Here is a 17,251-nt window from a genome sequence, read left to right as displayed (position 1 = left end):
TAGTTGATAGCAAGGCTGTCAATAGCTGCTATTGTTGTGATAATATGAATTTATTGAGTCATTGATGGACTTTGATGATCTAGGTATTTGTTTGATACAGAATATGCCAACTATATATTTCTGCACATATCATGACTAGATCTGTAGACTTAAAGATCCAAATTGTATTACTGCACAATTAGCTCTGCAGATGGAAACATGGCCAAATCTGTAGTGATGCTTGACAGAAAGCAAACATTTCCATTTTGGGCAATAAATGTACATTTGATGTCTTCAGCATAAAACTGTAATAGAATATTACAAACATCATTATAAGTTCACAGGGTCTTTTTATTTTTTATTGACATACAGCACAGGGTTGGCCCTTCCAGCCCTTCAAGCTGCATCAGCCAGTAATCACCCAGTTTAACCCTAAGCTAATCATGGGGCAATTCACAATCACCAATTAACCTACCAACCAGTACAGCTTTGGAATGTGGGAGAAACTGGAGCACCCAAAGGAAATCCATGCAGTCATGAGGAGAACGTTTAAACTTCTTACAGGCAGCGGTGGGAGTTGAACCCAGGTCACTGGTACCGTAAGGCGTTTTGCTAACCACCATGCTACCATGCCACTGTTTGTATTAGTGAGAAATTGTATTGTGCAAGGATTTAACAAAATGACAAAAGAGAGACGTGAGATATCCTTGGCAGAAAAAGGTAAAGGAGAATATGAAGAGATTCTATAACTAAAAGCAGAAGGGTAATTACATCATCTTAAGGATCCAATTGATTATCTATTTGTGGAGTCACAGGGGATGGGAAAGGCCTTAAGTTAATACTTTCCATCCTTAATTTTTGTGGAGAGGTCACAAAAGCTAGAGAGATTAGGAAGGACAATAGTAATATCCCAGAGCACATTGCTATTGCAAAAGAGGAGGTGTTGGCAGTATTGAGATGCATAAAGGTGGATAAACTCACAGGGCCTGACCAAGTTTACTCTAGGACATAATGAGAAAGGAGGGAAGAAATTTTAAAAGCATCTAAGAAATGCACGTAAGCTAATTCGTCAAAGTGTGGGAATAATCAAAACTGGAATTAATGAATGCATGTGAGAGAGAATAAGTTGCAGGGGCACAGGGAAATATAGGGAATGAGGCCAAAGGGATTGTTCCATGGAAGCCAGCAAGAACCCAATGGGCTGAATGATCTTTCTGAATAATTATAAGTAACATCAACACTGAGATTCAATGGAAGACAGATTTGATCTAAAAAATTATTTTTGGAATTTTCCAGATCTATTTTCAGGCTTTGGTGATGAGACCAATTTTGGAGAGCTTGGATGCATGTTTGAACGTGGAGAAGGTTTTCAGATGAAATAGTGAAGGCAGCAATAGATGAGAGGAACAGTGGTAATATTAATGTAAGAGATGATTCCATCTGAGAGATGAACCATCAAGTAGGGCTGAATGAGTTGAATGCAAGGATAAAAATGGACTATTGCATTCATTATAGGAAACAAATAATAGACCTCCAGACCACCCCAAGGGAAATTGGGTGCTGGAGGTGCTTAATAAGGGACACTGCCTTTTTGAGACACCACTCCTTGAAGATGTCCTGTGTACTTTGTAGGCTAGTATCCAAGATGGAGCTGACTAAATTTACGTCCATGTGTAGCCTTTTTTGGTCCTGTGCCTCAAGAAAGCTGCATCTATCACCAAGGACCCTCTCCCTCCAGGACATGCCCTCTTCCATTAGTACTGTTGAGGAGGAAATACAGGAGCCTGAAAACTCACATTCAGTGACTGGGGAACAGCTTTTGCCCTCTGCCATTAGGCTTCTCAACGGTCCATGAACCAATGAATATTAAATTATTCTTTTTTGTACTATTTATTTATATTATAATTTATAGTAAGGTTTATGTCTGTGTACTGTATGACTTTACAAAACAAAACAAAATTATGGCATATAAATCACTGATAATAAACCTGATTCTGAAATGTCATAAATTTTATATAATTCTAAGGTCATGCTTTTACATGAGATTTCTTGGCTTTAGAAATTCACTTACTGATCCATATTAATAGTATTTTTATTAAGTCAATCAAAATCCAGTCTTCATCTGTAATAGCACAATCTTTTAAAGGTGGAGGAGGTGGAGTATATGTTATGGTTAACTCATTGTGGTTCACAGTTGTGTCAGTTCTGCCTCAGTCCTGCTCACCTGACCTGGGATATCTAGTGGTCAAATGTCATCTATTTTATCTGTGGAGGCAGATTTCCCCCATTATCCTGGTAGTGGTGTACATTCCACTTCAGGCCAATGTCAGGCAGGCACCGGAAGATCTGACGACCATGATCAGAAGTTACGAAACAATGCACCTGGATGCCTTTCCTATCATTGCGGGAGGATTTCAATTTGAAGAAGTCTCTGAACAACTACCACCAACATATCACCCGTGAAACCAGAGGAGCCAACACACTTGACCACTGTTGAACCACCATCAAGAACGCTTACCGTGCCATCCCATGACCACACTTTGCAAAGCCCTATCACTTTGCTGTACTTCTACTGCCGTATTAGGCACACGAAAGACCTCAGTGCCAATGATGAGGCCCAAGAAGGTATGGTCAAGGGAGGTGGAGGAGCACTTATAGGACAGCTTTGAGTTGGTGGACTGGACAATATTCAGGGATTCATCCTTGAATCTGAATGAGTACACCATCAAGACCTGTGTGGATCAGTATGTGTCTACAAGAACATACTCAAACCAAAAGCCATGGATGAACCAGGAGGTTTGTAGTCTGCTGAGGACTAGATCTGTGCCATTCCAGACCAATGATCTAGAACTATACAAGAACTCCAGACACTACCCTCACAAGGTGTCAGTCCCTTATGGAGTACCTGGTAGGGTAATGAAAACCTATGCCAAACAACTAGCAGGAGTATTCAAGAACATCTTCAGTCACTCATTGCTGCACTCTGAGGTTCCCACCTGCTTCAAAAGGGCAACAGTCATACCAATGCCCAAGAAGATGTCATGGTCTTATGTCAAGAGCAGGATGAGCTACCTCAACGACTATCACCCATTTGCACTCACACCTGTGATGGAGTACTTTGAGAGATTGGTCTTGGCCACAATCAACTCCTGCATAAGCAAAGACCTAGACTCGCTGTAATTTGACTTTCACTGCATGGTTCAACAGTGGATGTAACCTCGTTCGCTTTCCACAGGCCTTGGATCACCTGGACAATAGCAATACCCATGTCTGTCAGGCCTGAACAGGCAGGCACTTCCCAGTCTCTGCCCAGCTAATAGGAGTCACCTGGCACTCACTTCCAACTCATCACCTGAAGTCTATTTAATCCCTGCTTTCATCCACTGTCCTTGTTCACCTATCGAACCTTCAGTCACCTTGTTTCCTGTGGTGTTTAGTATCTGTCTTCTCTCATTTTGTGGCTGCCCACGCCTTGTTATTTTTGTAGTCTATTATTAAAGTTATTGTTCATCACTGAGTCCTCTCCACTGCTCTGCTTTTGAGTCAAGCCTCCTTTACGTTTCCTGACAGGATGGGTGAACCCACCTTTGACCCAGCAGAGTTTGCTTGCCTAAAGGAAGTCATCCATTGACGCAAGTACACGATCCAGAAACAGCAGGAAAGCATTGACCATCTGCTCGCCGTATTGTTGCAGCAACCCTCCACCAGTCAACCTCTTCCCTCAGAGCCTCGAATTCCAGAGGCCAAATGCTTCAACAGATCCCTATCCCAATGCTACAACTTCTTGCCCCAGTGCATCCTGCACTTCAAGCTCTAGCCATCTCTGTATGTTATGGACTGAGTCAAGATTGCTTTCGTCATCTGTCTCTGGGTGAGATCTGACCAGGGTTACTGCCAACTGGGACAATAATCCCACCGTTTTCAATAAATATGAGGAACTCACTACTGTGATGTGCCAGGTTTTTAATCAGCATAAAGTGGCAGGGGGGCAGTCGGTTGGATACTTTGCCTGCATTAAGGCTCACACTCAGAGCTGGATTACATCGTGGAATTCATGGCTGAGTGCAGCTGGAATGCAGAAGCACTGCAGGCCCATTACCATCATGGCCTCTCGATGCGCTTGAAAGTTGAGCTGTTTATCTGAGAGATGCCCACTGACCTCAAAAACCTCATCACTCTGGTTCCCATATTGACAAATGTCTTAAGGACCCAGATTATCCTCCAGGTTATAACCTGGAATCCCAGTTACATTCTCAGAACCTTTTCAGGCTGCAGGACCTTCATCAGCACTGCCTCCAGAACCCATGCAGTTAGGGAAACCCCTCTTAACCCCCCTCTCCAAAAGTTTGAGCGTCATTGGTGGAACAACGTGTGCACTTACTGTGGAGCGGCCGATCACCTATGCATCAAATAGCCACTGCATCAGGGAAACAGGGAAACCGCACCACCAGGGCCTTCAATCTGGTATGCTCCACCTGCACCATAGCCCGACCCTTTCTCTTTGTTCCCCCTCTCATCTTGGATGCCATGTCACAACAGTTTGACCCTGGTGAAGCAGAAATCGTTCCTCAACTCATCATACCTCCTCTCAGATCTTCACCCCAATCAACTGGGATCGAGAACCAGATCTGCCAGGCCCTACAGAACGAGCCTACTCCAGCTGACACCCTTGAGAACTGCATGTACGTGCTGACAACCATGAGCTCTTATGCACTCCAGAACCATCCAGACACATGATGGACTCTGGATTATCTCATGAGCCTCTCTACGCCTGGTCATCTGGTTCACTGCTCAGTTGGGAACCCACCTACTGGACTACCTGCCTGCAACCTCAGTTGATTTCACCCATAAATCTGTGGAGATGGAGGAATCCCGTAACCTCACCAAACTCCCACAGAAATACCGTGTCTTAGCCATCGCCTTCAGTAAAAGGGAAGCCAGCACCCTGCCACCTCACAGACCGCATGACTGTGCAATCAACCTCCTCCTGGGCACCACCCCTCCCCCAGGTCGTTTATTGTCACTCCCCCCCCCCAAAACACAAGCTATGAATGACTACGTCACTCAACAAAATCACCATTAAGAACGACTACCCTCTCTCCTTGATGGATAGTGCATTCAAAACATTCTGAAACTAGCCAAACTGTCGCGGCTCTCGCCTCCCTTGCCAAATCACCTACCTCACAGATAACATAGTCTGCTGCTGTGGACCACACTTTTGAAGAGCTCAAGAGACTGCACCACTGCTGCCCTTCTCTGCCATCTGAGCCCCTCTAGATCTTTTGTGGTAGAGGATGCACTTGATGTGGGTGCTAGGACCATTCTCTCGCAGTGAGGATCAGATAGACACACCCTTGTGTCTTCTTCTCTGTAAGTTCAACTCTACACAGTGATGTTATGGAGTAAGAGACAGGGAGCTGTTTGCCATTAAGTGAGTCTTGGAAGAATGGAGACATTGGTTGACCACCAGACCCTCACATTCATACAATAGTCCTACCAACACAATCCATGTTAGACTCACTGGGGATTCTTCTTCAAGCAATTTACTTTCACCATCTATGACCAGCTGAGCTCCAAGAACACTCAGGCAGATGCAATGTCACACCAGGTTGACCCTGGTGAAATGGAAATTGATCCTTGCAGATCCTCACTCCATTCAACTGGGATCTAGAGAACCAGATCTGCCAGCCCCTACAACACGAGCCTGCTCCTGCCGACACACTTGAGAACCACACGTACGTGCTAACAGCCATGGGCTCTTAGGCACTCCAGAACCATCCAGGCACATGACAGACTCTGGATTTTCTGCAAGAATGGATCTGGTGGCCTACCATGATCGCAGATGTACTTCAGTTCAGTTTGTTGTTGCATGCTCTCAATGTGCCCAGTCCAATTCCTCCAATCAGTGGCACTCTGGGCTCCTGGCCCCTATTGATCCCTTGATTGCCCTGGTACCACATTGCCATGGATTTCATTGTGGAATTTGTCACCTTCTGATGGGGCCACAGTGATCATAACGGGGTGAGCCTGTTCTCCAATGTTGTCCATTTCTTGCCCTCTGCAAACTTCCATCAACCACTGAGATGCTGGACTTGGTTCTCCAACATGTAGCTCGCCTCCTTGGTTTCCCTCAGGACATTGTGTCAGACAGGGGCCCACAATACATCTTCCACTTCTGGTGAACCCTCTGCTCCCTCCTCCGCACCTCAGTGAAGTTGTCCTCTGGCTATCATCTACAGACCAATGGTCAGTCAGAAGGAGCCAATCAGCAAGTGGAGAAGTTTCTGTGATGCTTCACTACCTCTAACCCTTCCACATGGAAGAAGTATCTGCTCTGGGCCAAATTGTCCCTCAACCTACACACCTCCTCTGCCACGGGTATGTCACCTCTTGAAGTGCTTCATGGCTAACAATCCCCTTTGCTTCCTGAGGAGGAGCCAACACTCAAGGTCCTGTTCACCAGGGCACCGGTTTGATGCTGCCAGAATGCTTGGAAGAGGGCATGCAGGGCCAATCTAGCTGCCAACCACACCTACTGTCACCAGGCCAACTGACAGCTGTGCCGAGCCAGATTACTCCAGGCTGGGGACTGTGTCTGGCTGCCCACACAAGATCTGTCCCTGTGCACCGACTCCCGCAATCTCTCGCCCCAGTTCATTGGTCCCTTCAGCATTGCCCTTCACATCAATCTAGTCACTTTCTGTTTTCCACTGCCATTGTCCCTTAGGATCACACGTACCTTCCATGTGTCCTCAAACCCAATGCATGGACACTCACCCACCTAAGCCTGCACCTCAGAAACTGACACCAGCTTCTCAGTAAAACGTCAGTATTCACCTATAGACCTCAACTCATCTCTGGTTCTGTACAGTCGTAGTACATGAATGTATCTGTTTCACTTAAATTCACTTTGAAACACTGTCGAATAGTATCAGGAAATAGTTATTTTCTCTTTTACAAACATTTCCAAGTACACTCTGAAAAGGTCTTGTAGACCATGACCATGACTGAGAAGTGGTTTTGTTTTTATATGTATTTATTTCTCGCGGTTTCTGTTTAAGTGAAGCTAATAAACAAAATGTTACTTATTTGATTTAGTGATACAGTGCAGAACAGGCCCTTCTGGCCAATGCTCCCTCGTATTTGTAATGATCAGTATGCACAAAAATCTCGTGCTGTGCTATTTTTTGCCCAGTGACAACAACATGTGCAAACATAATTTCTTCAATAAAAACAGTATAAATAAGGCAGTTCTAAATCTGCAGACAGATCATCGCAAACTCCATGTTGTCAACACTGTCCACATCAGAAGCTGGAAAAGGAAATGTGATTGTGTACGATTGTGAAATATATTTAACATGCCAACGAGGTAGAGGGTGACAACCTTTTGTTTAAATTCCTTTGTGCGCTAGCAGCAAAAGATGCATGTGTGTGTGCTTACATCTTAGGGGAGACATTACCTCTGGCCTTTTGAGTCGAGCTGCTCAGCAACCCAGTGATTTAACCCTAGCCTAATCAAGGGACAACCAACAATGACCAATTAACCTACTGAAGGGTACGTCTTTGGACTGTGGCAGGAAACCCATGCACACTCAGGAAGGAACATGCAAACTTACCTACGGAGGATGCTGGAATTGAGTGTTAACTATAAAGGTTTTCTCTGAATGTTAAGTGTTAGCCAATCAGAGCATGGCGTACCCCCTATTTGTGTGACTACTCATTATACAAGATGAGAAGTAGATTTATGTCCTTGTCTTTTAAGTGAGAAGTTTACCACATCTGTTTATTTATCTTGTTTGGTGTTGATTTGTCTGGATTTTGTCTGTAATTTTAGATGCAGTTACTGTTAAGTTTTCATGAACTTGTTGACCACACTCTCACCTAACTTTGAAATTCTTATGCAGCTTCTATGACAGAATATTTATAACCATATGACAATTGCAGCATGGAAACAGACCATCTCGGCCCTTCTAGTCCATGTCGAACGATTACTCTCAGCTAGTCCCATTGACCCACACTCAGCCCATAATCCTCCATTCCTTTCCTGTCCATATACCTATCCAATTTTACTTTAAATGACAATACCGAACCTGCCTCTACCACTTCTACTGGAAGCTCGTTCCACACAGCTAACACTCTCTGAGTAAAGAAATTCCCCCTCATGTTACCCCTAAACTTTTGCCCCCCTAACTCTTAAGTCATGTCCTCTTTTTTGAATCTCCCCTACTCTCAATGGAAAAAGCCTATCCACGTCAACTCCATCTATCCCCCTCATAATTTTAAATACCTCAATCAAGTCCCCCCTCAACCTTCTACACTCCAAAGAATAAAGACCTAACTTGTTCAACGTTTCTCTGTTACTTAGGTGCTGAAACCCAGGTAACATTCTAGTAAATCTTCTCTGTACTCTCTCTATTTTGTTGACATCTTTCCTATAATTCGGTGACCAGAACTGTACACAACACTTCAAATTTAAGCAGCCATTCTACTTGAAGCTGCTGTATTCAGTGGTATAGGTGTATAGTTATAGAAGGGTTGCTTGCCACTGCATCCATGCAGCCATTTAGGTATTGCTAACATGCAACACTTAGCTAATAGTGGTTTGTGACCACTTGTGAGGGCAAAGGACCTGTTGAAGGAAAACTTATTCATTGTATGCTGATTCATCACCACCGTTGAGTCGGCCTACAACAGTGCTGTTGTCAGCAAACTTGAATATGGCATTGGATCTGTGCTTAATCTCATAGTCATTAGCGTAAAGTGCAGAGGGCTAAGCACCTTGCTGATGGGGATTGTGGAGGAGATGTTGTTGCCAATCCGGACTGACTGGGGTCTGCAAGTGAGAAATTCAGGGTTACAACTGCACGAGTTATTGAGGCCATGGTCCTGGAGAGTATTGTTTAGTTTTGAGGGGGAATGGTATTGAATTCCGAGCTGTCGTTGATGAAGAGAATCCTGATGTATGCATCCTTGATGTCCAGATGTTCCAGGATTGAGTGAAGAGCCATTGAGATGGCATCTGCTGTGGACCTGTTACTCAGGTAGGCAAATTGGAGCAGATTGAAGTCACTTCTTGGGCAGGAGTTGAAACGTTTCATCTCCAACCTCTCAAAACACTTCATCACAGTGGATGTAAGCGCTTCCGGACAATTGTCTTTGCATCGGGTTATCACGAGAAGTGATTACCTCAGACTAGGTGTGGTTAAAAAGAAGGCTTTGGCCTGAGGCTTTTTCTGGTGGCCTGGGATAGATCAGCAGATTGACCAGTTTGCCATGCATTGTTCAGGATGCCAGCACATCCAGCAGATGCTGACAACTGTGCCTCTCTATCCCTGAGAATGGCCTACATCAGGGGTCCCCAACCTTTTTTGCACCGCGGACTGGTTTAATATTGACAATATTCTTGCAGACTGGCCAACGGGGGGTGGGGGTGTTAATCACAACCGGTATATAGGTGATAAGTCAACTATAAGTCACTTATAACTGGCTAATACACTCAGTTTTGTTTCTAAAAGGGTTTATCTAATGAATTTAATATTAAACACACAGCGCATATTTTCCTCGCATGAATATAGTGATAAGTCAATTATAACTCACTTCTAAGTCAATAGCATCAAAACATTTTAAGTAACGTTTGGCTATTAAACACACAGCGCATATTTTCCTCGTAGGAACATATAAAATTATTGCAACACACCAATATCGGTGAATCAGTGGGGGCCCTGGGCTTGTTTCCCTGCGACAAGACGGTCCCATCGAGGGGTGATGGGAGACAGCGATGCTCGAAGAGGGCTCTTTATGTCCAGTCTATTTAGCAAATTAGTTTTCATTGCATTCATTGCAGAAAACCCCACATTGCAGAGACATTATGTTGGAAATGGAAGCAACGTTTTCAGTGCTTTCATGGCTATCTCAGGATATTCAGCCTTGACTTTGATCCAGAATGCCAACAGAGGTGTTATGTCAAACACACTTTTCAGCCCACCATCATTTGTAAGCTCGAGGAGTTGATCTTCTTCCCGTGCTGACATGAATGATGCGTGCATAATGATCTCGCGTGGGCAATGACCTCGCATGCGTTCAAGTTCAATAGTGGGCGTGACAGGGAATGAGGAAAGGTGCAGCTGACTCATATCGTTTCATATCGCCAAATCATATTGTTTCCTTGTGGCCCGATAGCACATGCTTTGTGGCCCGGTGGTTGGGGACCACTGGCCTACATTTATTCATGGAGATTTTGTCAGACAATTAATGGGCACAAATTTCTTGGTAGAAGTGGATGCAAGTACAAAATGGCCAGGAATGTTCCCAATAGCCTCCATTACAGCCTTGCACACTGTAGATGTGTAGAGAAGCCTCTTCTCAAGGGCTGGTGACCCAGGACATTTAGTCACCAACAAGGGACCACAGTTTATTACCGAACAGTTTCAGTCATTCCTAAAAATGAATGGGATGAGATGTACTACATCTTATTATGTACCATACCACACAGTAACAAATGGCTTGCCAGAAAAGTTTGCCTAGAGTCTAAAGAACACATTGTGAGCAATACTACCCTGACAGTGAATCAGAAACTCATCAATTTTCTTCTTGCATGTTGCAATGCAGCAGACTCGACAATCAACAATTTACCAGCTATGCTGTTCCTGGTTTGTCCCTTGCATTCACGCTTGGATCTCCTCAGTCCCAGTCTCAGGAGGATTGTGCAGGAGAAACAGCCCGGACACATTGAAGGCTCCTCAAACAAGGAGGTTTGATGTTTCACTCCCAGACAAGCATTCCCGGTGAACTGATCAAAAGTGGCTAACCAGAAAGATTAAAGACAGAACTGGACCATTCTCCTGCACGGTGGAGATGACACATCGATCAGTCGAGGAGAGCAGAGTCAATTGTTAGAGAAGAAAGTTACCCACAGCCGTCAGAATCACTTCATGTAGAGCCAGAGACAACCCCTACGATCACCACGGAGGGGGTCCCAGAACCTGAGATCCTTTCACAGCCACAAGTCTCACCTGCTAAGCAGAGTGATATGCTTGTCAGGAGAGATGTCATCCCACAAGAGTAAGAAATCCTCCACAGTGATTAAATCTTCAGGCCAGAATGGGACAATTGAAAATTGACTATTCTGTGGATGTAGTTGTATTAAATTGTATACTGTGTATATAGTAGAAATGTATTCTATATTGAGCTGGAGTCTGTAGTTAAGCAGGGAGGAGTGTTGTGTACTAAATATTTCAGTAATATTTGAGTCATCTTGTAAATACGTTATTGCTTACGCATTCTTTATTTGTTTAAATAATTTATTGTGGGCTATATGTACAAATAAGTGAAGTGCACACATCATGACACTACCATGTGATAGGTGTGTGTCTCGCGTAAAGTAAAAAAAAACACGAAGTTAGACTTACATTTCAGACTCCCACGTGTTTCTTTTAAAGAGTTTCATGTTCTGGAGTTACAAAACGTAACGCTTCCAACTTCCCATCAAACATTTGTAAAAAAGCTTTCTTAGGGAAGATAGTAAGAAACTCCTCCCCATGGCAAGCAATGTCTAAAACTAGATATACGGCGAGGCGAAGGGGGTTTTGAGGGTAAAACTGAAGCACTCAGTCTCAAGTTTGTGGAGAATACTGAACGTATCAGCTTTTGACTGGTTGCATTATTGTCTTGTACTGAAATTCAAATGCGCAAGAACGCAAGGAGCTGCAGAGTATGGACTCTGCTCGATAAATCACGGGCACACCCCTCCGCACTTTCACTGGTATCTACAGGAGGCACTGCCCCAAGAAGTCAACATTCATTATCTAATACATATCAGGCAGGAGGTACTCAAGCCTGATGCCCACACCACCACCGTCAAGAACGCCTACTTCCCTTCAGCCATTTGGTTCTTGATCCGACGAGCCAAACCCTACAGTTTAGCGGCACCATAACCACTTGGAACATTTTGTTCTAAAGCAAACTTCTTTTTTGTTCTAATGGCATTTGCACTTGGAAAACTTTGTATAATTTATGTTTAATTTGTTTTTCTTGGAAGGTTGCGTGTATGATGCCCCGTGCCTATGATACTGTTGCAAATAAGTTGTTATTGCATCTGCACATACATGTAGGTATGTGTATTTGTTTTGTAGCAGCATAGTGCATGACATAAAATTACTATAATTTATATTAAATCAATAAATAGACAGTCAGATACATAAATAATGCAAAAAGAGGAAGTCAAATTTGACTTTGGTTATCAAGGTGACAAATAATTGCTTTTAGTGAGTTAAGTAAAGGTATGGGTATTTGGTGGTCCTCTTCGACACAGTGGGTTTAAGTGTCTGTTCCTGGCTTTATGGTCCTGCATATCTATACGTCGCGTCACTGAAGCTCTCGGCGAAAAACGGAGTATTTTTATTTCTGTGAAACTGTCAGCTTAAGAAGGCACACGACAACTCTGGTGTGCAATCGGATCACACTTCAACCATATAAACTGAGCAAACAGAATGTTCCATGTTTAAAGATACATCGTATCCATGCTGCGGCGAGGAATTCCCTGATTGTGCTCTAAACCAAGCCGAGACTGGCAGTGTGCGTTAGCTGCAGCAGACTCTTGCGAAGCAAATCGTGCTGGCTAGCAACTAGAGTGAGGCCAGGCGGGGCTCTCAGAATGGGGACAAGGTGTCAGAACATGCTATTGGGGGTGACACACCAGCCTTGCGTATCACAAAACCCATACTCAAAGTTTTAGGACAGCTTCCTGCCGTCCCCGTCAGATTTCTGAACAGTACATGAATATCACCTGGCTATTCCTCTTTTACACTACTTGTGTATCTGTCCAGTTATTTATTTCATGCATTATATGCCACTGCCACGAAACAAATTTCACGACGCATGCCAGTGATAATGGACCGGAGTCTGACTCTCCCAGTGATTTATCTCCACTCTGTCTGATACAAGGAGGATTGCGCAATCTACTGGCGGTACACATCAAAGGTTGCGGGAGCCCAGCCTCCTATCGTCATAGCAACTTCCGGCCGCGTGTGGGCCCCGGTGCAGGCTGGGGAGGGGGACTCCGGTAGCCATGGCGGAGAAACAGAAGCACGACGGGCGGGTGAAGATCGGCCATTACATCTTGGGAGATACCCTGGGAGTTGGCACCTTCGGCAAAGTGAAGAGTTAAGTGTGTGTTCTCGCCCGGAGCGGTGCGCGGCTTGTGCTTCTCAGTTAATGTTTGTAGATGTAGCCGGAGTGTGTCGGCTGGGCTCCGTCTGTAAAGGTGGCTGCACATCGGAGGGCATCTCACCCAGAGTGGGCAGGGAGGCTGCATCCGACACCTGTCCCGGGCCCCCCCATCTAGTTTACACGCTTACCAAGGACGAGTGGTAAAAGCCGTGGGATTGTTGTGATCCTACACGACCCCGCCCACTGCTGCCGCCCCTTCCCTCCCAGCACCACGCTTTCTGTCATTCTCCTGCCTTGCTCGCCCTTTCTCAGCCTGTCCTGCCCTTGCCCTCACCCACGAGCCCTGCTCTTCAGCTACCCCATACCCTACGCAGTCCCTTGCTCAACCTTTCTCCCACTTCTGCACGGCATCTGAACACGACTTATCCCCCAGTCAACTCACAGATCCCGCCCCTTTTCATGCACAACTCCTGCACCTGCCTAGTTCCCAGTCTCTTTTGATGTACATCACCCCTCCCCAACTCCTGCAGCCACGTAGTTGGACGCCCAATCCTTACTGCACAGCTCCATATTCCCTACCCTTTTGCTGATTTCTAATGTTTACTGTCAGTGTACGCAACTTTACCACCGCCCCTCTCCATTATTTTTGACTTGTACGAGACTTTTGCTAAAATCCTCCCTATTCTTCCCCTCCAGCTGCCTAGCTCTCCCCAACCTCCTGTCATGATAACATTAACCTGTTCTCCAGTGCTTGCCAAATTTTGTTTTCTAGTTTCCTTTGAAGTATTCCTTTTAATTAGTTTTCTTTGTATGTTATCCTTACCCCAAGTAGTGTGGAGTAATTTTTGCTGAAGTATATTATTCGTTTCCTTAGTTGGGGAACATCAACTGACAAGACATAAAGTTGCAGTCAAAATCCTAAATAGACAGAAGATTCGTAGTTTGGATGTAGTTGGAAAGATTAAAAGGGAAATTCAAAACTTGAAGCTCTTTCGCCATCCTCACATCATCAAACTGTGAGTAATATTTTTGAACGCAAACATCGAGGAATTCTGCAGATGCTGGAAATTCAAGCAACACCCACAAAATGCTGGTGGAACGCAGCAGGCCAGGCAGCACCTATAGGAAGAAGTGCAGTCGACGTTTCGGGCTGAGACCCTTTGTCAGGACACCTGATGACGGCCTGAAACGTCGACTGTACTTCTTCCTATAGGTGCTGCCTGGCCTGCTGTGTTCCACCAGCATTTGTGTGTAATATTTTTGAGTTGGTTCTATTATAGGTAGCTAGATCCTTACTAATCCCAAAGGAAATTACAGTGTCGCAGTAGCATTAAAGGGATATAGGTAAACAAATATTAGAAGAGATGTAAGAAAGAATGAAGAATAAGTTACCTCAAGCAGTCTAAAAGGAGGGGGTTATCACTTCCTCGGCTAAAGGTTGATTCATTATAGAGCCTAATGGTCGAGGGTAGGAATGACCTCTTTGGAGCAACGCAGTTGTCTTAGTCTATTACTAAAAGTGCTCCTCTGTTCAGCCAAGGCAGCATGCAGAGGTCAGACCAGTTCTAGGAAACCCTGTTCAATTTCGGAGCTGCACCTCAGAAAAAAATAGATTTGTAGAAGTCAGTCAGGTTTATAGTATGAGCCCTCTCTATATTCACCAGAATGGTTATAAAATTTAAATATTGAAATTGAGTTTGGGTTCCATAAACTTGGTTTGAATAAACTTGGGTTTGGGAGGTTTAATGGATGGTAAAACTGTTTAAAATGACAGTACCTGATCTTTATTGATGGAGGACAATGCTGATATTAGCAGACGGTATTTAGTATTGAAACATGATAAGTACATTTTCCCAAAGAGATGGTTGAAATTTGAAAACAAGGGAAAATTTGCCAAAGTTGGAAATCAAACCAGTGCACGAGAAATGATGGAGGAACTCAGCAGGCCAGGCAGCATCTATAGAAAAGAATAAACAGTCAATATTTCAGGATGAAGGGTCTTGGCCTGAAATGTCAATTGTTTTCTCTTTTCCATAGAGCTGTCTGGCCTGCTGAGTTGCTTCAGCATTTTGTGTGGTTTAAAATTTGGGGCTGTTCCTCCAAAGGCTGTGAATACCAGGCTAAATGAAGTTGATCAAAAGCTATGATCTTATTTAATGATGCAACAGGCCTGATAACATTTTACACTTACATTCCTAATTGCCTCAGGAATGTTTCTCTCATTTAAGCACATTGATTAGTATATTTGGCTTTCAGCTGTATATTTTATTTTTTTCTGTAAAGATATTTTGGACCAGAAATTAGGGAAGGTAACAGAATTTTTTTAAATTTTGCATGGGAAGACTAGTACAGTACACAAAGAGACAAAATGCTGAAGGAAGTCAGACAACGTCTATGGAAGAGAGTAAACAGTCTACGTTTCTGGCCAGGATGATGAAGGGTCTCAGCCCAAAGCGTTGACTGTTTACACTTTTTCCATAGATGCTGCCTGGCCTGCTGAGTTCCTCCAGAATTTTGTGTGTGTTGACTATACCTGGAATAGACACTGTCTAATGAGGGAAAGTTTGACTGGCTAAACTTGAATCTGCTGGAGTTTAATTGAATCATAAGATTCTGAAGGGCTTTGAGAATCTGGATACAGAGAAGATGTTTAGTCATGTGGATGTCTTTAAGTTATGTTGGTTGTTAATACAGACGATGCATTTCATTGCATGTTTCAATGTACATATGATAAATAAATGAATCTGAAAATCTAGGAATGGGATTTACTGCTTAAAAGTAAGGTGTTGGCTGTTTAAGAAAAATGAGGTTTTTTTCTAATAGTTGTAAGCCTTTTGAAGTCACTTCCCCAAACATTAATGGAAGCAGTCTTTGAATATTTTTAAGTCTGAGCAAATAGATACTAGTTAAAGCAAAGAGGATAAAGATTTAAGGGTATATGTGTGAATCTAGAGTTGAGGTGAGGTTGCTGTTTGATAAGCCATGCAAAACTGATGAGTTGAGTGGCTTAGTACAGCTGCGAATTTGAACATTTGCACCTGTTATTTGGCTTTTGATTCTGCCATGTTTCTGTTCCTCGACTTGCCACGTGTTTGGAAGTTGCTCCGTATCTCCTTCATTGAGAATTCTCATGATCACAATTTGTCGGACCATGCTTTTGTTGAAAGAGTATATTTGTATTAAATCCAGTGTCCCATTGTTAATATTGTGAACTTTAAACTTCATCAAAAGTTTAGAAATGCCTTTATATTGGATGCCCTAAACTAAGTACATTTTCAAATATTTCGGTCTAGTGTTACCTATTAGCTTTCATATATTTTAAGAATGAGCTTGGATGTGTCATATGCTTTTCTGGCATTTTTATATCTTAATTGGTTTTTAAAATCTCTTATTTATGTACCTTGCCCTGTGTATTGAGAATATAATTGAGGTCATATTCTCAATTCAAGTTTAAAGTCTAAGGTGTGCCTGCTAGTTCGTTTACCTGTAATTTTTCAATTCTTTAGTTCTTATTTTACACTGTTTTACTGGGGTCCATGTGTAAAATTAGATGTCCTTCCTACTTTTAAATATTCTCTTGGTCTTCTCTGCTTGTTTTTTTTTTCTTTTGTTTTCACTAATTCTTCCGGTCATTAGTATATTCATATATATTGTTGTCTATTTGTAATAATTGTGCCTTTTTGGCACTGTACTTGTTTTAGAGAAAAACCACCTCCAGCAGGCTGTAATTCCCAAATACTTGTTTTGTTAGAGAAGCTGTAGCTACTTGATGTTTAATTTGGTTTCTTCTTTAAATTCAGAATTACATTTTTAATGATTGTTGAAACAGGCAACACATCGTAATACTGCTGAAACCTACCATTGATCGTCTTCACCCAAAAATAATGGTTTGATCCAAATTCAGATGATTATCAAACAGCAATGAAGGGGTGCTTTTGATAGTGGGACTGCTCTCTGGAGCTGAGGATCAAGTACTACTTTCTGCATATCTGAAAACCTGCTTTCAAATGAATTTGAATCCAAAGCTGTTCATATTTGTCCTTATAATTCTGGCCTGATTTATGTGTAATAACTTGTATTTGTATATGGATTAAAAGCAAGGTGC

At 43.2% G+C, this 17,251-nt stretch overlaps 1 protein-coding gene across 1 annotated transcript in view; it reads left to right on the top strand.

Annotated features, from left to right (window-relative positions):
- Positions 1–13,027: 13,027 nt before the first annotated feature.
- The window catches only part of prkaa2 (protein kinase, AMP-activated, alpha 2 catalytic subunit), a 45,314-nt gene continuing 41,090 nt past the window's right edge, over positions 13,028–17,251 (top strand). Inside the window, exons 1-2 of the mRNA XM_073063096.1 lie at positions 13,028–13,139; positions 14,021–14,162. Coding sequence (XP_072919197.1) covers positions 13,046–13,139; positions 14,021–14,162 — 236 coding nt within the window. The 5' untranslated portion in view covers positions 13,028–13,045. The remainder of the gene's footprint in view (positions 13,140–14,020; positions 14,163–17,251) is intronic.

The sequence above is a fragment of the Hemitrygon akajei genome, chromosome 12 (assembly GCF_048418815.1).
Source record: "Hemitrygon akajei chromosome 12, sHemAka1.3, whole genome shotgun sequence".
Taxonomy (NCBI): Eukaryota; Metazoa; Chordata; class Chondrichthyes; order Myliobatiformes; family Dasyatidae; genus Hemitrygon; species Hemitrygon akajei.
Note: the sequence above shows the minus strand (reverse complement) of the source record. Positions and strands in the feature narration are given on the sequence as shown.